General features: G+C 44.0%; 2 protein-coding genes across 5 annotated transcripts; one reads left to right on the plus strand and one right to left on the minus strand.

Annotated features, from left to right (window-relative positions):
* Positions 1-272: 272 nt before the first annotated feature.
* On the minus strand, positions 273-11,817 carry COX15 (cytochrome c oxidase assembly factor COX15). Its single transcript, XM_075843088.1, has 10 exons — positions 11,567-11,817; positions 9,025-9,170; positions 7,575-7,762; positions 6,771-6,893; positions 5,601-5,787; positions 5,355-5,522; positions 4,401-4,482; positions 3,133-3,287; positions 1,665-1,778; positions 273-1,566 (listed from the first exon to the last, which is right to left on the minus strand). Exons 2-10 carry the CDS (start codon positions 9,103-9,105, stop codon positions 1,435-1,437), a joined length of 1,230 nt encoding a protein of 409 aa, XP_075699203.1. The 5' UTR covers positions 9,106-9,170; positions 11,567-11,817; the 3' UTR covers positions 273-1,434.
* Positions 11,650-24,223, plus strand: CUTC (cutC copper transporter). 4 transcript variants are annotated; one of them, XM_075843089.1, is made up of 9 exons: positions 11,650-11,987; positions 12,691-12,767; positions 12,860-12,919; positions 15,080-15,289; positions 16,175-16,210; positions 16,391-16,524; positions 19,068-19,095; positions 19,777-19,882; positions 21,603-24,223. In XM_075843089.1, the coding sequence occupies exons 2-9, from the start codon at positions 12,695-12,697 to the stop codon at positions 21,712-21,714; spliced, it is 759 nt and encodes a 252-aa protein (XP_075699204.1). In that variant the 5' UTR covers positions 11,650-11,987; positions 12,691-12,694; the 3' UTR covers positions 21,715-24,223. The 4 variants fall into 4 exon arrangements, with proteins under 4 accessions (XP_075699204.1, XP_075699205.1, XP_075699207.1 ...); XM_075843090.1 differs by lacking the exon at positions 11,650-11,987 and adding an exon at positions 12,063-12,096; XM_075843092.1 differs by lacking the exon at positions 11,650-11,987 and adding an exon at positions 12,097-12,153.
* Positions 24,224-25,537: the final 1,314 nt, after the last annotated feature.

A 25,537-nucleotide genomic window follows, 5' to 3' on the forward strand; every position in this document is an offset into this window, starting at 1 on the left:
ACGGACGTATTTCGGCCGCAAGTCCCGGACCGAACTCAGTGCAGGGAGCCGGGCTCCTAGCATCATAGTTATGTACGATGCTAGGAGTCCCTGCCTCGCTGCAGGACAACTGTCCCGTACTGTAATCATGTTTACAGTACGGGACAGTTGTCCTGCAGCGAGGCAGGGACTCCTAGCGTCGTACATAAGTATGATGCTAGGAGCCCGGCTCCCTGCACTGTGTTCGGTCCGGGACTTGCGGCCGAAATACGTCCGTCAATTACGGACGTAATTAGTGTGTGTGCACATACCCTAAAGCATTTTGTGAGGGGAAAAGCTGGGTTTTTCATTTCTTTTCACATTTTTTTTTTAAATTAACTTTATTAAACTTTTTTACTAGTCCCACTAGGGGACTATAATATGCAATTCTCTGATCGCTATTATAATACACTGAAATACTTTTGTATTGCAGTGTATTACTGCCTGTCCGTTTAAAACGGACAGGCATCTGCTAGGTCATGCCTCCAGCATGATCTAGCAGGCATTCGCTCCAGGCAGACCTGGGGGCCTTTATTAGGCCCCCGGCTGCCATAGCGGACAGACACTCGGCGATCGTATAGCCGGTGGGAGAGAGGGGGAGCTCCCTCCCTCTCCCCAAAACCACTTAGATGCGGTGCACGCTATTGCGCACCGCATCTGAGGGGTTAAACGGGTGAGATCAATACTTATATCGATCTCACACGGCAGAGCAGGGACGCCCCCAGCCCTCAGCTGCCTCTGGCAGCTGAGAGCAGGGAGATTTGACGGCTCCCTGCTCTGTTTATATATTCTGATGCAGTGCCGTAAAAAGGCATATGCATCAGAATAAAGCCCGTTAGTGGCCGCCGTGAAAAGGCGTATTGGCAGTCACTAACGGGTTAAGCACCACATTGAATTCAATGGGAAAACCCGCAACGGAAGAGCTGCGATTAGGCAGCATTAATTGTCTTGCTTTGGTTGAGGAAACCACACCGCAGGTCAATTTAGTGCGGTTTTTTTCAGCTGACTTTTTCCCGCAGTGTGGGGACAAAATTTGTTAAATCTCATGCACTTTGCTGCTACTGTATTCTGCTGCGTATTTTCCGTCCGCAATTCCGGACAGAAAATACGCAGCAATTCCACTACGTAATTCTCTGCACGCAGACAGCTTGGCAAAGGTTTTTATAAACTTGAAAATATCTTTTGCTCCATTTAGAACTTTTTTTTTTTCCTTTAAATACAAATACATTATATTTTAGAAAGCAAATAGATAAAATGTATGTACATGTGAATCAGTAATATTCTTGAGAAAAATGAAAAAAACAAAAACACTCCATCATGGTCAAATAGCAAATAGGGTAAAGTTGTAGTCAATGAAGATGTCAATTTCAAACATTTCTGACAATCCCAAATCGGAATATTTCCTCTTCACAGCCACTATTTTGGAAGACGTCTCAGTTCATTCATGAGCCAGATAGCCATACTGAGGAGAGCGAGTGAGCCAGACTGGTGGGTAGCGGCTAGAGGTGTTGGGACGTACAAAAGCAGAGTACAGATGCCCAGCGTAACCTGGAAAAAATGAAGAGAAAGAGTGAGAATTCCCTGCAGCCAATGAAATAAATGACAACAATACCTTCCAATAGTCCACAATAGAATGAGAAGTCTACCTGTAAATAGGCCACAGCAATGAGAGAGTTAACAGCGAGCCTTGCTCTTGGAGGCAGGGGGATCTTACGGGAATAGTAATATAAGCCAGTGATCGCTGCTACAGAGCTGATCCCCTAGGAAAAGCGATACAAAATGTTACCAAAATGTAAAAAAAAAAAAAAAAGAGAGAGAGACACAAAAAGTTAACAAATTAAAAGGGGTTGTCCGGGCAGGGGCGTTTTTTTTTTTTTTTTTCATCATACTGATGAGCTAGCCACAGGATAGGTCATTAGTATATGATCGGTGGTGATTTGACCCCCACACCGATCAGCTGTGTGAATAGGTGCAGAGTTGCAGTAACGCAGCACGGCCGCTATATAGTGTACGGAGCCATCTGCTTCCGGCACCGACCACTGCATAACATATGGTGTCTGGAGGTAACGGTTACAGCTGATCGTGTGGGGTCTGGGTGTTGGACCTCCAGCGATCCTATATTGATGACCTATCCTGTGGATAGGTCAACAGTATGAAAAACCGCCCCATGCCTGAACAACCCCTTTAAGTAAATAATTAAATGAACCATGAAAACATATGTAGGTACCTGCATGTATAGTAGGATAGAAAGAGTTGATCCAGCGTCGAGTGCTCTTAGTCATGGCATTCATTCACTCAGTGAATGACTAAGAGCACTCGACGTGCTTGAAACGCGTAGGCTCACTATACCTACCGACTACTGCCTTGCTGCCAAGTCTGCCTGTTATCGATTTTTAAAAAAAGCTTTTTGATACGAATAAAATTGGGAATACGTTCCTTTTTAACCACATTCCTGCAGCGCTGGATCAACACTTTCTATCCTACTATTGCCTACCGTGGACCGTTGCGGAGATCCGAGCGAAGCAGGACTATCAGGCGTTGGGCTGGTGAGCTGGAGGTTTCGTCCCCCTGTTCTACTACCTGCATGTATACACTGCGGCCGTCAATATTGGACAGAGAGCGCTCCCTTATCCAGGAGTCGACTGGATTCTTTCTTAGCAGCTCTTAAGCAAATGGTACAATATTTTTGTGCTGTTTGGTGTAAAAGCTCAGCGGACCCGTTTCCAAAATATATTGCCCTTAACGAGGACAATATATTCTCATGACAGATCTGCTTTAAAGAGAACCGGATACATTGAACATGCTGTCCTATCTGCAGGCCGGAGGTTATAGAGCAGGAGCTGAGCAGATTGATATACAGTATCTAGTGGGTTACTATAGTGTAGTATATAGTTTGGAAAGATTCAGTATCATTTGCAATTTCTTGATTATATCGCTATTTACTCTGGGCATAAGAGTCCAGTGGGCGGTCCTACTTAATGATTGACAGTCTTCCCTGTGTGAGTGCATACAGACAGTGGTCAAGTACTCACACTGACAATATACATTACAAACTCTTTACACCTTCCAAGTGTCGTTGCCTGAAGAGGAGTAAAAACGTGTAATGCCACTTACAAGGATGCGGTGATCAAACTGTACGGTTGTTGGATTTTCAAAGATGTTCCTCAAGGTTGGAGAAAAAGCAAGAAGATCATCTGGAATCCAACGCTCTCCCATCTTAGGGAACGAGTTGTAAACAAGACCGGCATCTAGTCCTGCCACAAAGGCTCCTGTTCTCAGGGAAATAAAAAGTCTACATATATTATACATTACCCGTTATTGATATAATGGTGATCTATACTGTTACTATATAATAAAAGTGCATGGACTAAAAGGGGTTCTCCGATTTGGACAATGCCTACTTATTAAAAGGAAGGGTCTCTTCACAATACGCTGATCAAAGTGTCCCCCTGCTGGGACCCCGCGCCATAAACTGAGGAAAGCTGGAAATGTTAAATCTTCCTGCAGCGCCACCACAGGGGAAATTAAGCATTACACAGTGACCATTCATATCAATGGGTTGTCTGTTTAATACAGGACAGGACAGGTCCTCCAGATTGAGACGCTGTATGTAACTGTGAAAAGATGAGGATCCTGAACATGGGACTCACTCTATTAACTCTGCATGAACATGTTTTTTCTAAACTGGACTTCACCTTTAAGTCACAAACCAAGGTCTTTTTTAATAAAAATAAATTAGCCTACGAATGTGTGTTTTGAAAGAGAATCAGTCCTCTGACAGTATGTTTTAGGGCATCTGTAAGATTCCCTGCTAAAGGGGAGTCCGTAGGTGCACAAGTGGCCGGGGTGGATAACACGAGCGCTCCGTCCAGCTATTCAGATGCGATTATTTTTTATTCTGAGCTGTAGGAAGGAGCGCTCACATGAGCTCCTTGGTCGCCGAGAGGGCTCAGTTTACCCAATTTTCATGTGGAGCAGAGAATCTTTGCGCCGAATGGGAGGCAGTTTAGTGGGCGCCGCTGCACCCACCAATTCCCCTGGATCAGGGTATCTTACAGGTGCTTTCGAAATAAGGAAGGAAACCAGTAACGATCAGACGATATTGGGACGTATCCACAATATTGCATCATCTATGGACTCCGCAGTCACATGACCAGAGCTGATGTCATACGAATGACTAAACAATTTTCTACTCTCCCGTGTTCACCTGCCGCACGGACGTCCTGAATATTGCCTAATTAAAACAGTCTATAATAAGGGACAGTCCAGAACTTTTTATATTCGCTTTTCAGTCACATGTATTTATGGAAAAATCAGACAAGCAACATGAAATGTCAATAATAACTATGCAAACATGTGAAAGATCAGACTAGGACTCGTACCTGAGAGCGCCGTAAGGAAGACGAGACCCGTCGTCCAGTGTGTGAACTTCCTCAGCTTCAGCAGCTGACTTGTTTCATTTAACTATTTTTGGGAGAGAAAAAAAATATATGAATTTACATGAACATTATATCATACATATAGCAATAGGATTTGGTTTTAAATCAAACAAAAAATAGACTATAAAGCTCAGGTATATTAGGAAATGACCTATAGCCGTGTCCAATCTGTGGCAAAACTACAAATCCAAGCATGCCACTTTAATGTTGTAATGCCAGACACAGGCCCTGTCCCTCATACAACACCTTGAACCCCATCCAGCAAATGCACCTACCATTACATCCTACCTGCAGGCATCTAACCACAATAGGACACCCTTGTGATCATGCGGATTCACTACCGGGCCCCCCGCTGTAACTACCGGGCCCCCCGCTGTAACGTCCGGCCAACTTAACCCCCTTAGATGCCGCAGTTAATAGTATCCGCAGGATCTAAGAGTTTGACAGGAGGGAGGTAGCTCCCCCTTTCAGCCAGTCTGTGTCCTGTGATGCAAACACGGGGTGCCTATTGAAAAATAAATAGACCCCATGGTTTCATAAAAAAATATTTTGTTTAAAAATCGTAAACCATAAAAAAAACAAAACAAAAAAAAAACACATATGGTACGGGCGCAATCATAACGACCTGTAGATTAAAATAAACATCTTTACTGCATGGCTAGAAAAAAAATAAAAAGATTGCGGATTTGAAGTTTTTTTTTCCTATTCAACCCCCAAATTTTTTTTTAAATTTAAGTTCATTCATCATTTGTACCCCAAAACTACAACTCAAAAGTTATGGCTCTGCAAAAGCAGTGATGAAAAAATGAAGAGAAACCCCTCGGACCTGAAGGCCCAAAATAGGCCGAGTCCTGGCGTAGACAGAAAATGTAATTAGACAAATCCTTTTGCCAATACCGTATGTTTAGGGAGAAGTAGAGATAATCCGGTCCATAGACTTGCGCAATAAAGAACTACAGCGGAACCCAAATGTGCGGCCAGGCGGTACTGACTGACACGGGGGACATCGTAGGAGTCCGGTTTCTCTTCTAATCCGCTCTTCACCATGTACCAGCCCAACAGACCCTATAAAGAGATGGATGAATAAAGCAGGAGAATACAAATCCTTCCCACAATTCCTTTATTCCTCCCTTCAGTCATTACCTGGAAGCAAACAAACCCGCAGAGGCCCAGAACACGTCCTTTCATTCCCCGGTTGAACCAACCCTTTCTCCAGAAGTAAATCGCAGGTAAAATGTAGGCCAGGCCCACGGCTCGCCCCCACATGCGATGTGAATACTCCATGTACCAAATAAACTTGAACTCATTCAGGGTCATGTCGTGATTCAAACTAAAAGGGAAAACGAACATAAAATCTATAGATAATGTGCGTAGATTATAGCAAAATGTCCAACCACATGGTAAATGCAACAGATATGAGAAGTTCCTGCAGAGTAAAGCAGGTCATAGACGTAAAGATGTTCCCGCAATATGACCGAATCATCACGCTCGTAACAACTGGGTGTTACCATTCGCACTGATTGGGGACTGTCAGTATGTAGGTTCACACCCCATGACAAGGAGAATGGTAACACCCAATTATCAATTTATTCACTCATTTCCAGGAGGAAATAAGTTCAATATTTGTTCCAATTAAAGTGTAACTAAACTTTGAAAAAACTTTTAACGTCATAAGTTTTGGTTTCAACTGTGTTTTTATTGAAAATTTTTCAAAAATATACATATAACTTAGAGCAGCATGAAGGGCCATGCAATTCACATAGTAAGACAGTAACTTTCAATAGACAGACAAAACATCTGGGAAAAAACACAGGGGTTTAAGGGGGTGAGGGGGGGGGGGATAGTCGGAGCTCCACCTAATCTTGAGTTCCCTGTATCCAATACTTGTCCCACGGGTCCCACACCACTTTGAACCTGTCGTCATAAGTTTTGATCGGTGGGGATCCAAGAACTGAGACCCCACTGATCGCTGAAACGAAGCGGCAGAAGCTCTCAGGTGAGCGCTGTGCCGATTCGTTTCTGATCGCTTGGAGTGTTGTACGGGTTCAATAGAAAGTCTATGAGTCCGTACACTGCTTGGCTTGGCTTTCCGTGGAAAGCCGATCAGAAACTAAACAGCACATCGCTCTATCGCTTCATTTTAGCAGTTTTTGGGGTCTCAGTGCTCGGACCCCCACGGATCAAAACTTCTGACATGTCTCTATGACGTGTCAAACGTTATTTCAAAGTTTAGTTTCCCTTTAACTTTTGATCTACGATTGGATCGGTCATGATTATATTTACGTCTAGTCTTATACGATTGTCACGTCTCACATTTTGAATTCTGGGAACTGTTGGTATTTGTGAAACTCGGCCTCCCATTCTTCCCGTGTTCCCGGTGGCTTCATTTCTTTCACCAGGTGCCAATCGACCATTGAAAGTCCGGACTCTGTTAACCTATGGAACAGAAAAAGGAAAATGATTTTCAGTGTGTTCTTAGTAAGATCCATTTCTGTGAAAGCCGAGAGACGACCAGGATAGATACCACTACAGTGCCCAGATGGGTGGTCTCCCAGCTATACAAGAGTGACAGCCACTGGAGGAGAAGAAACAGGGTCTAAAGAGGTGAAATGTAAACATATTCTGGCTTCAACAAATTTTATTCTTTGTGTAATGAGAAGTTTCCGATATATTTTCTGTATAAATTCCTTGTGGTTTTCAAGATCTCTGCTTGCGGTCATTGACTAGGAACCTTCATTGCGTAATCCCAGGGGATACAAATCAGTCCAATGTGTGGGCTCGTTACAAGACACAGCTCTGATAACTGGACTGTAACGAGCTGTGCACCTGTGTGATCGCCACATGACCGGGACAGATTTTCATTCCCTAGAAGTAAACAATAAAGATTCCTGTTGAATGACTGCAAGCAGAGATCTTGAAGAAATAATACAGAGAGTCAAAATGTTCCTGAAAGATACTGCAGCCGGGACCTCCTGCACGCAGCGTAAGCTGAAGAAATCTACACTGTGCTCTCTGTCTACAAGGCTTCTATATTCTGGGGTCTTGCTGCAATGGCTCATCTGGGCTCAACACTTTTATTACATTTCTGGTATATTCTGTCTATATTATAGCACCTACCTAGTTACTCCCCCCAGGATCACAGCTCCGGCTACCATCCCGCTGCACACAAGAAGCCAACGGCCCATGATCCGTTCTGCAGCGGAGTTTGGTACAGACCCCACAGCAGCTCGTGGAGCGCCCCCCTCTGACACCACACTGCTTTTCCATCTTTTCTGGACTGTGTGTTTCCATGGAGAGCCGATGTTCTAATGCAATACAAAAGAAGAATTACATAAGCCTCTTCAGCTATACAATACGAATTGCTACACTTATATAAATGGAAGAAAAATCAGCTAGAATATCAAACTATCCCCCCAATATCAGCACTGCTTGGATCAGACGAGTGTGCACGTTACTGCCATAGGGATAGGGGCATAAACCATTGCCAATAACCTCTGGGAGTGCCCATCTTCAGGAGGAACATCCAATATGGAGGTAGGTGGGATTTTTTTTAATTAACTTCCACAACACTATCAGCAATATACAGCTGCTGTTTATGGAGACTGTTCTGTCAATTGGGTAAAGCAAAGGGACTTCTGCAAAGTGCTGACAAATCAATCCACCGCACACAGGCTGCCATACATGGCACGTGTATTCTGCAGAGGGCACTGGAAGGGCAACTAAATTCCCTGTCATTTCTTTGCACTATTATTTCAATCCCGCTCAGTGGCAAAGTAACGATTTGGGTAATAGGTTTATTTTAGGCAATTGCTGATAATACAATTCCCTAATATAGATGCTAAAGTGCCAGAGGATCTGTACTACGTAGTGAAAACATCAAACATTGAATGATGGCCTTTTCTAGGCAGCACTCGAACACTTGCAATAACAGACATGGCCCATGAAGAACCGGGCCTTTTCCAGGTAAAAAAAAATAAAAATGGGACGGGGACATGCACCGTATAGCCGTAGGCTGAGCAAACAAAGTCCTTTTCTCCAGGGGGCCCCGTAGCCCAGTCTGATAGTTTACGATAGGTTTAAAGGGGTTTCCAGAACGGATACTGATGTCCTTAGGATAGGCCATCAATATCAGATTAGTGGAAGTATGACTCCCAGCAACCCCACAAATCAAATAACTGTGGAGGACGCGGCGCACTGACTAGCACGGCGTCCACCACTTTATTCATTCCAGATCAGTCTCATCAACTTGAGCTGCATTACCAGGCACTGCCACTACCAAAAGTTTGGCGCTGTGCTTGGTAACCCTAAAATTCAGCTTATCGTGTGGGAGTTGGACCCCCATTGATAGGATATTGATGGTTTATCCCAAGGATAGACCATCAATATCAATGCCCCCAAAACCCTTTTAGCTTGGGTCTTAATGGTGAAGTGCTGAACCCCTATAAATTGGCAACGTGCTTAAAATAAAAAGAGAAAGGTATTAACGTTTAGGCCCCGGAGCTTCCTGAAGACGCGGTTATTTTAACGGCAGTCAAAATACTTAGAAATACTGGATGTGAACACTTACCTTGCTTCCTGCAGAGTGAATAAAGCGCACAGCTTGCACTCTACAGTGTATCAGACTGGAGCGAAGACTCAATAGAAGCATCTTTGGTTCCCTCCTATTACACCTGATCAGCCAATACAATTTTACAATCTGTCCTCAAAATACACCTAATATTTAAAAAAAAAATTGAATAAAAATCAGATATTGCCTCCCGCCATACGCCTCTTCACTGCACGGTTACATGAGAAGTTGTACCTTTTTTGATGGCAGTGTGCGGTGTTTAAAACCTAACATTATCCTGTGAGAAGCCCTACCCAATAAGCCGATTGTCTTGGATCACGACTCATGAACGGCAGTCTAGCATTCTCGTCAACACCACGGAAGGATTCGGCAAGATTTGGTCTCCCTAGGTCAGGGCTGGACAAACACTGGTCACAATGGCGACTAAAACATCGGACATGGTTTTGCGCATCAGGCCGCAGGGACCACCAGGGTAGAAAGGGGGGGGGTGTTGTGACTGCTGGATAAACTAAGGGGGTTTCGATGGTTCCTAGGGAACTGAGGGATTATGTGTGACAAAATATTTACTTCTAAAAGAGAGGGGAGCATTACTGCCACTACCAAGGGAGCTCTATTTTGACTACTGAAGGAGCAAACCCTCAATTGAGGTGTAAGGTCGGGCTTGCACATCCCTGGTTGCGGTGGGGACCCGGCTCTACAGGGTCTCGTTGTTGGCTCATAACTTTTGGAGCTGCTGTAGCTTTTGGCCCAAGTTGACACGGTCCCCTAATCTGCCGTTTAGTTTATTTAGGTTTTTCCCCATCCAATTTTGTTTCTTTCCCAAACCTCAACTTGCAGAGACACTCAGACATGGACTCCTTTGAATTCTCCCTCTTCCACCTTAAAATTTTAGCATAAAGACAATTAAAGGGGTTTAGTAATAATAATGATCGATGGCCTATCACTAGAATAAACAATCAATGTGTGATCAGTGCAGGCCGGCGTATATACAGTGGGATTCTTTTAATCCGGCATCAATGGGACCTGATAGTTGCTGGATTGTAACATTTTTTTGGATCAAATGTTCATAGAAAAAGTATAGAAAACTCATGTAAAAGCCGAGAGGAAGAACGCTCAATATAAAACATGAACACACAATTTTTACTTTGTATTTGAATTATGTTGCAAACCCCTACAGATCTAGTCCTGCTCGGAGCGGAGAAGTGGTCGCAAATTGTATCCAGTCTAGTCAATACTCTGAGACTGAAACATTGTAGCAAACTCCCAGAGAGTTTGTGCAGCTGCTGCCAATGTATTTAGCTCACAGAACACTCAATACTGGTGTATTCACGTCTCAGCTGAGAGAGGGACTAGGCCTGGAACGTTTGCAGCCTGTGAATGTAAACAAGAGTGCTCTCATTCACTGACAGGAAACAAATATCCTGAAAAGGAAACAAAGTATATTAGAAAGTTTTAGAACTTTTCATTTATACAATAATTAAGCTTTTATTAAAGGGGTATTCCCATCTACGACATTGATGGCATATCCACAGGATATGCCATCAATGTGCAATAGATGCAAGTCCCACCACTTCGACCCGCACTTACCTCTGGTAAAGGGCCCTCTGAGCCCTGTCCTACCTTCTCGTGCCCGTTTCCTTAACTCCCATTCAATTCTAGCTCAGCGAGCTCGGCTGTTCTGTACTTTTGTTGTATACCACTGACTACCATTATAAAATGTTAAGTGTTTACAACTTGGTATACGCTATTTTTTACTGTATAGAAAAGCCCAGCAGACTACACTTTCCTATACAATAAAAAAAACAAAAAGTTACCGCGACGCAAACCGGCCTGACATATGCCATAAGGACACATTTTTTGGGCATACTCCGGGTGCATCGGGCATCACGAATACGTTTGGCCCATCGCTGGGAGCTTTTTCAGTGCATACATTAAACTTACTCAAATAAGATGTGAACAGAGTCTATAGATGCACCTCTCAGAGGTCACGAGTTACAAAATGTGAGCAATAAAAGGCTGTGTGACCACATGTAGCGACCGCAGTTTGCCAAAACCAATGCCGATATAAACACTGTGCGGTAAAACCACGAGTTATCATGGTCGCCACAGTGCGACCGCTCATCAGCCAAACCACGGCCGCTACGTGTGGCTACACTCTAAAGTCATTGGCAAATTTTCAAAAGTGGTGCAAGGACAAAATGCAGCAGTTGCCCATATCAACCAATCAGATTAGAGCTCTTATATTTTAGGAGACCTTTGGAAAATGAAAGCACCACTCTGATTGGTTGCTATGGGTAGCTGTGCTTTCCATTGCTCCAGTTTAGATAATTGTTTCCCAGTGGAGGCATCAGGACTCTTATATTCATTAGAGATGATATTGTCCTTAAAAACTGCATTCACTGGCGTTCAGCTAATATTACATAAGTATTACATAAGTGACAAACCGGAAACAAACGTAAACTATCTAGAAATCATCACCCGAAAAAAATTACAGCTCTCGTTAGAAGAAACACCAAGAACTTCCTTTCATTTGGACACTTACATTCCCTCTGCAATAATGGAAACGAGCCGGTAAGGACCAAAATGTCACTAATGGGCGCAGCCATGTTGAATGCAACGTCATCACGTACTACGTTTACTTCAGGAAGGAACGTAAAACGAACGTCAAATTCCCTTCTCGGGTATCGTTATTGTAATTAAGTCGGAGGTGGCGAGAAGAAGAGAAATACGTAAAGACAAACACAAGACGCTTTTTCCATGCTGTATTTTGGCACAGTAGTCATATAATCTAAACCAAAATGGCGCCGCTAGTAAAGCTTCAAAACACACGCTAAAGAATTTCGTCCAATCACGGAGCGGCGCTGTCAGACGTTTACCCAATGACATAACGCAAGCTCCTAGGATTTCCTGTGAAGAACCAATCGGAGCTGAGACTGACGTTCATTTGTCCAATGAGAGCGAGAGTAAGTGAAAAGGCGTCAAGTCGGAAGGAAGCTAGAAGGGAAGGGTAACCAATTAGGATCCAGTGGGCGGTGTAGTCTGGGAGGGAGTGGGGGATGGTGATACAGGGAGGTAAACATGCAATTTGTGTGTGGGCTGCATGTGTGACCCGTTGTAAGGATGCAGGATGTGGGTGACTCCCCCTATATCTCCCTGTCATATGTCACCTGATGCTGTCATTACCCATGTCTGCTTATTATGCACATTTATATATTGCAAGATATAAATGGACCATGTGAACCCTGGAACCGGTGCGCCGTGACGTGTCAACAAACCTTGAAAATGTTTGCAAGATAGCCGGGGTCACGCTGGCAGCGCAGGGGTTAATATAATCTAGTGTTCCTTGTCTTGCATGCTGTGGGTTCCTATAAGAAGTTAAGAAACATAAAATATTCCACGTCTGCCGCTCCTCGTCCAGCTGCGCGCATTCATTGCGTGGTCAGCGAAGCGCAAAAATGATATTATCCATGATGCACCTGGGTATTTGGCATTTCATGGCACGGCACTTATTATAAGGGCAGTTGTTTGTTTGGTTTTGTGTTTGCTCCCGTATTATTACACTATATACACCCTGCCGGTCCCGGCTTCTCGTTACACTTTATTTTTTAACTCTTTATGATTACCTGGTGACTTCGCGATGTCTAACCGTTATACGTCTTATTACAGAGCGATGGCTGATCAGGGGTTTCTCATGGAAGTTTGTGTCGATTCTGTGGAGTCTGCAGTGAATGCGGAGAGGGGAGGTAAGAGATGATTCCATTTCTATGAATCATTGATTATTTATTAGATTATTTGGCTTTTCTTTACATTACGCTGTGGTTTTTTTCCCTACTAGGCGCTGGACGTATTGAACTGTGTGCCAGTTTGCTGGAAGGCGGCATCACCCCGACTATAGGTAAACATTATGTCATTTTGTAAGTACTTATGTGGTAGATACTGATGGCACAAGTCATTATTAGTATGCAGGCTGGAAGCTTTACTATAGGGGTGCACAGTGGTCTCTGGTACTAGGGTTTACTATAGGGGTGCGCGATGGTCTCTGGTACTAGGGTTTACTATAGGGGTGCGCGATGGTCTCTGGTACTAGGGTTTACTATAGGGGTGCACGATGGTCTCTGGTAGTAGGGTTTACTATAGGGGTGTGCTATAGTCTCTGGTAGAAGGGTTTACTATAGGGGTGCACGATGGTCTCTGGTAGTAGGGTTTACTATAGGGGTGCACGATGGTCTGGTACTAGGGTTTACTATAGGGGTGCACAGTGGTCTCTGGTAGTAGGGTTTACTATAGGGGTGCACGATGATCTCATCTACTAGGGTTTACTATAGGGGTGCACGATGGTCTCTAAAACTAGGGTTTACTATAGGGGTGCACGATGGTCTCTTATACTAGGGTTCACTATAGGGGTGCACGATGATCTCTGGTACTAGGGTTTACTATAGGGGTGCACGATGATCTCTGGTACTAGGGTTCACTATAGGGGTGCATGATGGTCTCTTATACTAGGGTTTACTATAGGGATGCACGATGATCTCTGGTACTAGGGTTTACTGTAGGGGTGCATGATGGTCTCTAAAACTAGGGTTTACTATAGGGGTGCACAGTGGTCTCTGGTACCAGGGCTTACTATAGGGGTGCACAGTGGTCTCTGGTAGTAGGGTTTACTATAGGGGTGCATGATGGTCTCTAAAACTAGGGTTTACTATAGGGGTGCATGATAGTCTCTAAAACTAGGGTTTACTATAGGGGTGCACAGTGGTCTCTGGTACCAGAGCTTACTATAGGGGTGCACAGTGGTCTCTGGTACTAGGGTTTACTATAGGGGTGCATGATGGTCTCTAAAACTAGGGTTTACTATAGGGGTGCACGATGGTTTCTGATACTAGGGTTTACTATAACTAATAGCTTAGCTGATCTCCTATAGTGCAGTGACAGTAAAGGGCCTTTTACACGGGTAGAAAATCAAAATAGAGCAAAAGTTTGCAATCATTGGCCAGTGTAAACATGTGCAGCGATAAGACGATGGGCGAGAAATTGAAGGTTTGTTGTCAATCGCATCTTTTAAAAATTATAGCTTGACGGCCGTACATCTCTTGTAAACAGGCGTCTGATAGTCGTTAGCAGACGAGACAGAAGGGGTGGAAATGTTTGGCGAAAAGACAAGCGAGTGATATTATACGATTAGTCTTACAGAAAAATGCATGACTTTTAAATGTTAATGACTCGCGCTATATATATATATATATATATATATATATATCAGAGAAAGCAGCAGCACTCAATCTCAACGAGAGAAGGCTTACATATGTGAACGGGTGCCAGCAAGCCGTCCAGATCCTAGGACTGTATCAATATTCAGAAGAAATAAATCTTGCAGCACTCCAACAGGATGAATGAAAAAAAATGTGATTTATTCAAGCCAACACACAGCGGTGCGACGTTTCAGTCCAACATTAGGACTTTTTTCAAGCATGCTTTTTTTTTTAAAAGTCCTAATGTTGGACTGAAACGTCGCACTGCTGTATTTTGGCTTGAATAAATCAGTTTTTTTTCATTCATCCTGTTGGGGTGCTGCAAGATTTATTTCTTCTGAATATATATATATAATATGTTACTGTTATATTGGTGATCGGCACTCGTTTTTACATAATTATATTTACGTGTAAAATGACCCTTAGTTGTGTCCGTCATCAGATTATTGTACATACGCTGGTGTTAAGATGACACTTCCCAGTAGGCAAATCACAAGAACAAGCCTCGTGCAGACATAAAGCCAGCAACAAATGCTGGGAGATTTCAGCTATGTAGCCTGCAGAATTGTGATTGAAGCTCTGGAGTATAATACAGGTTGTAACTCCGGTTCAGTACCAGATAAGTATTGTATGTACAAAGTGTCTCAACTCTATAATAACTCTATGTGTAAACTAGATCTAGATGTCCAGCTTTATTCTCTGGCTTTGTTTGTATGTGTCCCTTTCACAGTCATCCTTCATCCTGGGAAAAATAAATGTCTGGGGAAGTGAGAATTAGATTCACCCTCGGCTTGGTTATTTTGCAGGTCTTTTGCAGGTAGTAAAGCAGTATGTGCAGATTCCAGTATTTGTCATGATTCGGCCGCGAGGGGGAGACTTCCTTTACTCTGACCGGGAGGTAGAAGTCATGAAGGCTGACATCCGTCTAGCAAAAATTCATGGGGCTGATGGGTTGGTGTTTGGTGCCCTGACAGAAGATGGAAGAATCGATGCAGAACTGTGCATGGATTTGCTTGGTAAGAAAAATACAGCAGCCATGATTAGGTTCGTATTGGAGGGAAACGACATATTCTATATCTCCCCCACTGTGTATGCTGAGGCTTGTATGACTTTCCTGCCATCCTTCTTATTGGATCGTTCCAATTATAAATTTATATTAAAGGGTAACTAAACGTTCAACAAACTTCTGACATGTTATAGTGACCTGTCAGAAGTTTTGATTGGTGGGGGTCTGAGCACTGAGACCCCCACCGATCGCTAAAACGAAGCGGCAGAAGCGCTCAGCCACTTCGTTTCTGTTCGGCTTTTCTCGGAAATCCATGTATCGGAGTACGGGTTCAATAGAAAGTCTATGAGCCCATAATGTGCTACATCAGCTTTTTGGAAAAAGCCAAACAGAAACTAAGTGGCTGAGCGCTCACACGAGCACTTCTGCCGCTTCGTTTTAGCGATTGGTGGGGATCTCAGTGCTCGGACCCCCACCAATCAAAACTTCTGACATGTCACTATGGCATGTCAGAAGTTTGTTTAACGTTTAGTAAGGCCCCTTGAACACAATCGTAAAAAATCTCCGTAATACGGTCCGCAATTACGAACCCACCCGGTTTTATTGGCCACGGACGCCTTTCCGTATCGCTACGGATAGGTGTCCGTGCCAGGAATTATGGTGCATGTCTTACTTTTCGTATTTTACGGCCCGTGCTCCCATACTTTGTATGGGGGCACGGCACGAAAATGCGGCTGGCCGTGCCCGCAATCGCGGGCCGTGATTACGGGCACGGCCATGTGCATGAGGTCTTATACTTTAAGAAATTGCTACATAGGCAATTGCCTAGTACACATATGTAGATTTAACCTTGAACTTTTCTATAATCTGATGTTCTTGTGTTTTTATTTCCCAGCTGTCTCTCGCCCTCTTCCTGTCACTTTTCATCGAGGTAAGCATGACGACTAATGTTAATGATATGTCGGTGTATAATAAAACTTTATGAAAAATTAAGTTACAATAGCGGATCAGTCACCAACATTTATAATGCGGCTACTGATGATATTCTATAAGGGAAGGTATAGAATAACAGCTCTTTTATAATCTCGTCTTCTGTGCTGTTGTATTGCAGCGTTTGACATGGTCTATGATCCTCTGCTTGCTATGGAGACTCTGATTTCACTGGGGTTTGAGCGAGTGCTGACCAGCGGCTGTGACAGCTCCGCACTGGAAGGTCTACCTTTAATAAAGAGGCTTGTGGAACAGGTAATGTAACAGGAGGAGTTAACACCATCCTGAAGATTAGGCCTGATCTACAGTGATACCTTCCAGAAGACCACCTTTTTGAGAGGAACCGCTGTATAAACACCAGATTTACAGGGGCCCTCTTAAAAGACCACATCTCATTCTCACTAGGTTTGTCACGATACCAGAATTTGGATTTCGATACCGATACTTCGAGTAGTATTGCGATACTCGATACCAAAACGATACTTTGCCAACAATAAAAAAAACAAACTCAAAAATATAAAGTACTTCCCTTTTCTGATGTGAGGAACATTGTGTTATCAATTTTGAACCTCCATGTGCCTCATATTAATAGTAATTAACCCCATCATGTACCTCACACATTAACCCAATGTTGCCCATTGCAACTGTGAGCGAGGTACTTGACGGCATCATTTAGGCCCCATGCACACGACTGTATCCGCAAATACTGTTCCGTATTGCATTATAGTCATCAGCAACGTACCCATTTCTGCTGAATGGTATCGGCAAATACGACCCGTAGTGCATCCGTATATACGGATCCGCAAAAAAAAAAGGCAAGGTTGATGGGAAATCCCCTTTGGCTATCCATTTTTGCAGACGCACCTCCGTAGCCATCCTCCATTTTGGCTTCCCCCATAGACTTCGGACATTCTCCATAACTCCCGGCACAGTTCTGCAGCATGGACACTCATCCGTAGCGATACGGAAAGGTGTTCGCGTTCAGTGCAAGTGAGTGGGTCCGTTTTTGTATATACAAATCCGCAAAAAAAGAGGCCTGGTTAATGGGAAATCCCCTTTTGTGTCGCTTAGGCCCCATGCACACGACTGTAAAAACCCTCCCATTCACTTCCATTGAACGCGGACACCTTTCCGTATCGTTACGGATGAGTGTCCGTGCCGCAGAACTGTGCCGAGAATTATGGAGCATGTCTATTCTTGGTCCGCAATTGCGGCACGGACTCCTCCATAGAAGTCTATGGGGGAAGCCAAAATTGCGGATGGCTACGCAATTACTAGTGTGCACTTACTAACTTCTTTTGTGACGCTGGGCACTTGTTCCCTGCTGCTATCTGTGCGTCAAAAGCTCCTTTGCAAGTTCCTCCCACGCGGCGTCCTTTTTAGGCTATGTTCACACTGAGTTTTTTGATGTGGAAACCGCGCCGCAAAACTCGTCAAAAACGGCCCGAAAATGCCTCCCATTTATTTCAATGGGAGGCGGAGGCGTCTTTTTCCTCCGAGCGGTAAAACCGTCTCGCGGGAGAAAGAAGGGACATGCCCTATCTTCGGGCGTTCACGCCTCTGACCTCCCATTGACATCAATGGGAGGCAGAAAAAAACTTATTTTGCGGCGTTTTATGCCCGCAGAGCTCAATGGCCGCGGGTGAAAAACGCAGCGAAAATCGGCGTGCAGGGAGAGGAAAATCTGCCTCAAACTTCCAAACGGAATTTTGAGGTAGAATTTCCGCCTGCAAAAAACTCAGTGTGAACATAGCCCTATAGCGGTCGTGGTAGCATTCTTCCCGCGTATCCCACAGATCTGGGTGATCCTGCACCAATGCTGGGAGTCTCTCCACATCCATCTTCAGGAATGAATGTGTACTGTAGTCTGTGAGCCTGTGAACTTTGGCTCACCCAGCCGTTGCTATGGCAACGGATCCATCAAAAACGGACGACACACGGAAGCCTTTCCGTGTTCCATCCGTTTTTTTGACTGACCCATTGACTTCTATGGGCCACACGGTCACTGAATCACTGACCAAAGTAGGACATGCTCTACTTTTGACGGAACGGAACAACGAATCCGTTTAAATAACTGAAGTGTGCATGGGTCCATTGAAATGAATGGGTTCAGGGTGCTATCAAGGACAAAAACGGATAGCACCCTGAAGGAAAAGACTGAAGTGGGCATGAAGCCTTAGGCCCCATGCACACGACCGTGCCCGCAATCACAGCCCGCAATCGGCCGGCCGCCGACTGCCACCCGCATTTTCGGGCCGGGCTCCCATACAAAGTAAGGGAGCATGGCCCGCAAAATGCAAAAGAACGGATATGTTCTATAATTTTCGGAACATTTCTACGGCACGGACACCCATCCGTAGCGCTACGGAAAGGTGTCCGCGTTCAATGAAAGTGAATGGGCCTGTTTTTGCGGACCACAATTGCGGTCCGCAAACACTGAGCTATTTTACGGTCGTGTGCATGGGGCCTTAGGCATCCAGAAATCTCTCTCCTTTCCCTTAGACATAATGACTGCAGCTGCATCCCCCTCCTCTCTATCTAGTATTTACTGTTCCACAGTTGATGGATTTTTTTGGTGACTGATGAGTTTTGTGAACTACAGACTAATGGAATGTGAGGATCCCCCTGAAAGGATATATTACAAAGTTTGATATATAATCACGTGTACTGCTGATTTATACAAAAACAAGAGATGTAACAAAATAACAATACAATAAATATTTGACTTCCCCGTTTAACTTTTGCTGTAACTTCCATCATTATCTTATAAATAAAGTTGTTTTATTTTTAATTTTTAGGCTAAAGGTAGAATCATAGTGACGCCAGGTAGGTAAACCACCAGTCCGTGTAGCCAGTAACCAGTAATAGAAAGACTGCCGCTGCCATGTCTGGGTTATAAGCTGTGCTGACTTTGAAGGAGGAGCTTAGGCTGGGCTCGCACTTGCGTTCGGCTCTCCGTTGTTCTGCTCTGTCAGAGAAGCAGAACAACGTAAATCGTGCCGCGTCCGTTGCACGACTGACCTCACAGGCGGCCGACGGCACCATTTGACTTTAATAGGTTTCGTCTGGATGTCCATGGTTTTACCGGAAACAATAGCGCAGCGTGCTGCGATATTGTTGGTGGTATTTTCGTCCGGATCTGCGACGGAGGCCCCTAACATAGCCTCCAAAACAATGTGAACGAGGCCTTAGGTCCTAGACAATGACCGCTGTATGGTGTGACCTACAGATCATCATCTAAAAATAAAAGGGCTCAAATTGCAGCAATTTGAGTTTGTATTCTACTATGGTAAACCCAAAAGGCACCATTTATAATGATTGAGGTTCCATTAAATAGCACTTTTAGTATAACCCAGTTTTTCTGTGGGGCAATTCGCCCATCATCCGCCAAACACTCTTTCCCTAGCCCAGACCCGGTTTCATGTAGAAAAAAAGAAATGTAATAAAAATGGGTCTAAATATCTCCATATGTTTTTTTTCGTTTTTTTTCTTTTACTGTTTTTGTAGGTGGTGGCATCACAGAGAGGAACCTCCATAGAATTCTGGAAGGTGCCGGAGTTGAGGAGTTCCACTGTTCCGCTCGCTCTACCAAGGAATCATTAATGAAGTATAGGTACGAAGCTCCGCGGAGATCAGCGTGGTAGATTTACGTCATGTGTCTCATAGGGGTTGTTTTGCTTTCCTCTGGATCAACACTGCAGGATAGTAGTATGAACTAGATGGACTCATGTTCTTTTTTTCAACTGGCTGGGGTGTCCTTACCCTTCCTCTACGGTGGATGTCGGGAGAAAGCGGGATCGGATATGTTGAATTTCAACTCGATCCTTTATTTGTGTAGGAGATAAGCCCTTGCCAGAGGTGTCTGGCAGCAGCTTAAAGAGGCTCTGTCCCTACATTATAAGTGCCCTATCTCCTACATAAGGAGATCGGCGCTGTAATGTAGGTGACAGTAATGCTTTTTATGTAGAAAAACTATTTTTAGCTTTATGCTAATGAGTTTCTTAATGCCCAAGTGGGCGTGTTTTACTTTAGACCAAGTGGGCGTTGTACAGAGTGTATGACGCTGACCAATCAGTGACTAATCAGCGTCATGCACTCCTCTCCATTCATTTACACTGCACTAGCGATATAGCTATATCACTATGTGCAGCCACATACACAAACCCTAACATTACTACAGTGTCCTGGTAATGAATATACATCACTACTAGCCTGGACGTCATGTGTATTCAGAATCCTGACACTTCTGAATCTTTTCTGTGAGATTCCAGCAAGGCAAGCGTAATCTCGTTTGAAATGACAGGTTACATCGTAATCTCGCGAGATTACGTTTGCCTTGCTGGAATCTCACAGAAAAGATTCAGAAGTGTCAGGATTCTGAATACACATCACGTCCAGGCTGGAGGTAATGTATATTCATTATCAGGACACTACAGTAATGTTAGTGTTTGTGTATGTAGCTGCACATAGTGATATAACTATATCGCTAGTGCAGTGTAAATGAATGGAGAGAAGTGCATGACACTGATTGGTCAGCGTCATACACTCCGCTGTACAACGCCCACTTGGTCTAACGTAAAAACACGCCCACTTGGGCATTAAGAAACTCATTAGCATAAAGCTAAAAATCGCTCATAAGGTGGTTTAAAATAGATCGTTTTTCGAAATAAAAAGCATTACTGTCACCTACATTACAGCGCCGATCTCCTTATGTAGGCGATAGGGCACTTATAATGTGGTGACAGAGCCTCTTTAATCCCCTCTCCCCGTTAAAAAAAAATTCATTCTTTGCTGAGCATGCAAGTGTATGGCAGTCAGGAGGAATAGCTGATGGCCGAACAAGCCAGGTAAATGAGGCTGATCGACATTATTGCACGTTGATCGGCTCTTGTTGAGCGCCATTTACATGGAGCAATCATTGTACTGTATGGGGACGAACAAGATCATTCATCCCCATACAGTTTGTATCATTTTCAGCAGCAAATCTACTCCTGTAAACGGGACAACAATGATTTTTACTGCCGCATAAAACATACCATCAGCCGATAAACGGGCGTTCCATTCATTTCTTAAAAGGGTCTTATGTGTATGGGGAGCTTTAATGTTCTTTTACATCGGCCAATATGGGCCGTGAAAACGAGCGCTAATCAACAAGACCGCTCTTTGGTCGCCGCTCGTTTGCTCCATTCACAAAAAGAAATGATCGGTTATGTATGGGGCCGAGTGCTTGTTACTACAGGGCAATGATTGGGAACGAGCGCTCGTTTTCCCCATAATTGGCCAGTGTAAAAAGGGTTTTCCTCAAAATGCTAATATGTGCTTTATCTTATCAGAAACAACTCTGTGACCATGGGATCTGCACTCACTACCTCCGAGTATTCCATCAAGGTTGCCGATGTGACCAAAGTCAGGACATTAAATGCAATGGCAAAGAATTTCCTCTGAAACAACCTCCCATGGAGCAGCGGGGAATGTGGTGTTGCATCAACACAGAGAAGATTGGTACCAGGAATACTGCGCTGACTGGTGGTTGGGTAGACGGAGGGCAAGCCTTGGTGTGGATGCGGCTGCATGACGGCATTTGGGTTCCTTGTTCTGTTGTCCGCTATAGGTGAAGAACTGACTGATTGGACTCCTGTAATGTTCAGACCCTCTCTGTGGAGAGGGGTTTTCACACTGTTCTCTTAGGGGTTCTATCCACCCTTTGTGGTTTTGTTTTTTGTTAGGAGTGACCATAGACATAATAACGATAATTCTCATATAGGAAACGATGATCATAAGTGACGATTGTTATGTCTTTGCTACTCAAATGATCGGTTGCAACGGAGGGAATTTTTTATTTTTTTGGTAATTTCTTATAAATTACAGGTGCAGCGATGCACATCAATGACATTTGCTACAGTGTGAATCATTTCCAATATGGAATATTATTCCCATCGTTTCAGATATCATTCCATGCATGTCCCTTTATTGATGAGCAACCCAACTGTGAAAGATATTGGCATATTAATTGGTTTAGGGGCAAATCTTCCCGTCTGTGGCCATCTGTACATGGACTACTTTACAGATACAACCACCATCTTCTCTATAGTTGTTTGCTGAATGAGAATCCATCCAGAGTAAGTTGGATGCAGTTCATATATGGAGGGTGCACTTTGAAGACGTAACTTGCTTGTGAGTAATCTGAAAAATTAAAGGGGAAGTCCGCCTAAAATGTACCTTGTAATTTCATATAATTTTGTCAAGGTGGGGAATGGGGGCTTTACAGTTTTTTTGGGGGCTGTTCATTGCTTTCTATCACTGGAACTTGCTAAAGTTAATGGTGCTTTATCGCAAATGTTGGTGCAAGAAAAAATAAAGGTGTTGCCTATTGCAACCAATCAGATTGCTGCTTAAATTTTCCGAAGGACCTGTGAAAAATGAGAGCTATCATCTGATTGGTTGCTATCGACAGCTGCTACACTTTTACCTAGCATTCATAGAGTTTAGATGCTCCAGAAAGCAGCCTACAGGAATCAGTATGGGGTCCAAGTTCATATATCAATGCTGATGCTATCCTATGTTATGTCGGTAATATTAGTATTAATATTCGTTATATTTTAGCTCTCAAGGATTAGGGATTTGCCACAGGCATAATATCTAGTTCGATCAGGGCGACCATCAGTGGCTACACCACGTCCAATATGATCCTCATACATTTATATGGATGGACCCTACGGTTGTTTCTTGCGTTATACATGGGACAATTTGTCTGTTTTTCACATGTAAGGCTCTGTTCACACAACCATGGCGGCGATGCTGGATCCGCCACACAACATACACCAACAGTGCCTGATTTGCCCTATTGACAATAATGGGGGTCTATCGGGGTTCTGTTGTGATGTCCGGAGTTTTTATGGGAAGAATAGCATGCTGCGCTCTTCTTCCCGTCAAATATCACAGGACTGCCGACGGAGGCCTCTTTCCCACTGCAGTATTTAAGTCAGTATTTTGCTTCAGTATTTGAAAGCCAAAACTAGGAGTGGAATCTACAAGGAGGAAAGTATAATTGAAAGATCTGTGTTTTGGACCTACTCCTGCTTTTGGTATCCAGATACTGACCAAAATACTGCCGTGGGAAAGAGGCCTAAAGGTAGTGTGAACTCAGCCTAAGCCCTAATAGAAAAAATAAAAAGGCAACTATGGTGGACTTCTCCTTGTAGAGGACCTCTTGACTTTTTGGCACCTATAAACTAAGCATAGGTTATCTATTCAATACTAATCATTTCCATTAGTATTGTTTAGAGCAAGGCTTGAGCCACTCCCGGGAGCCTAAAACTTTGCTACTGGAGCTTAACTTTGTTGTTTTTGTTTTTTTTTTGTAAAGGGGCTCTCCGGGACTTTATCATTGATGGCCTAGCTTTGAATGGGATGAGCTGCTGTACCAGGCACAGCTGCCCATGTGGACCAGCCCGAGTGTCTGTGTGAACAATGAAAGCTCCTACGAGTGCGGAGGCCCCCTCATTGTGCTGATCGGCAGGGATCCCAAAGGTCGGAACTCCACCGATCAAACATTGATGCCCTATCCTAAGGATAAGCCATCAATGTTAATGTCCTTCTGTCTACACCACTCAAGTTGGCTAACTGATCCCAAGATCTTTAGTCCAGCCCTGGTTTATAGGACCTATACACCATTCTGTTTATGTTTTTGGGTGCCAAGAGGGGACAAGTCCTCTTTAAACGGATTGTACCTATATAGGCCTTGGCATTGTCCCAACGTTTCATGTTCGGTTTATTAGATTTCCCTATAGTTATGATTACTGTGATTCCTTTCATCTCAAGCACTGTGGTTGTAAGATGTGGGGAAGGCAATGTCATGAACTGTTAAGATTCCCGATTTGGGTTCCTGGTAAAGGTCCTGGATTTCACAGTTTACTAAAACTCTGTAATGGAAAGTAAACTATTTGTAAAACAACTTTTCTGTGCATTTTATCAGTTTACGGTAAGACAAGGTTCTTGGTTTAAAGAATTATACATGTTTTTTTCCTGTGCTTTCCACCAAGGCCCATGTACGCTATATAGACAAAAGTATTGGGACACCTACAGGAGCTTTTATGACATCCCTTTCTAAATCCATAGCTGCTAAAACAGCTTCCACTCTTCTGGGAAGACTTTCTACAAGATTTTGGGGTCTCTGTGGGAATTTTTACCAATTCATCCAGAAGAACATTTGTGTGGTCAGACATTGATGTTGGGGGAGGGGGCCGGGCTCGCAATCTCCATTCTAGTTCATCCCAGAGGTGTTGGATGGGGTTGAGGTCAGGGCTCTATGCGGCCAGTCAAGTTCTTCCACACCAAACTCCCCCAACCAACCAGGTCTGTATGGACCTTGTGCACTGGCGCGCAGTCATCCTGGAACAGAAAAGAGCCGAACCCCAAACTGCTCCCACAAAGTTGGAAGCTACAAATGTCCAAAATGTCTTGTATGCTGAAGCATTAAGATTTCCCTTCACTGGAGCTAAGGGACCAACCTCTGAAAAACAACCCCATAGCGTTATCCCTCCTCCAGCAAACTTTACGGCTGGTACAATGCAGTCAGGCAGGTAACGTTCTCCTGGCATTCACCAAACCCAGACTCCTCCATCAGACCGCCGGATAGAGAAGCGTGATCCATCACTCCACAGAACACGTTTCCACTGCTCCAGAGTCCAGTGGCGACGGCTTTACACCCCTCCATCTGACGCTTGTCATTGTACTTGGTGATGTAAGGCTGGCATGCAGCTGCTCGGCCCCCATGCCATGAAGCTCCTGGGCACAGTTTTTGTGCGGATGTTAATACCAGAGGAGGTTTATAATCTGCAGTCATTGAGTCAGCAGAGCGTCGGCAAATTTTCTGCATTATGCACCACTTGTTGCAACGGTGACGTCCTATTACGGTACCACGCCGGAATTCAGTGAGCTCTTTACAACGACTCATTCTTTCATAAATGTTTGCAAAGGCGACTGCATGGCGAGTGCTGGATATTATACACCTGTGCCAATGGGACTGAAGGAAACACCTGAATTCAATGATTAAGAGGTCTGTCCCAATACTTTTCTCCATATTGTGTATCATCCAGGCAAATAAAAATTTTTTTTTCCTAAAAAACACTTCAGGATGTTACACTGTAATCACCAAATTAAGTCTTTGTAATTGTGATACCCCTTTTACCCCATGAGTTTAAATCAGTCTGCAGGACCACCCCCTATGGCATCTTTCAAACGGTGCCTGTCATCTTAAGAGGTTAGC

The sequence above is a fragment of the Rhinoderma darwinii genome, chromosome 11, assembly GCF_050947455.1.
Source record: "Rhinoderma darwinii isolate aRhiDar2 chromosome 11, aRhiDar2.hap1, whole genome shotgun sequence".
Lineage (NCBI taxonomy): Eukaryota > Metazoa > Chordata > Amphibia > Anura > Rhinodermatidae > Rhinoderma > Rhinoderma darwinii.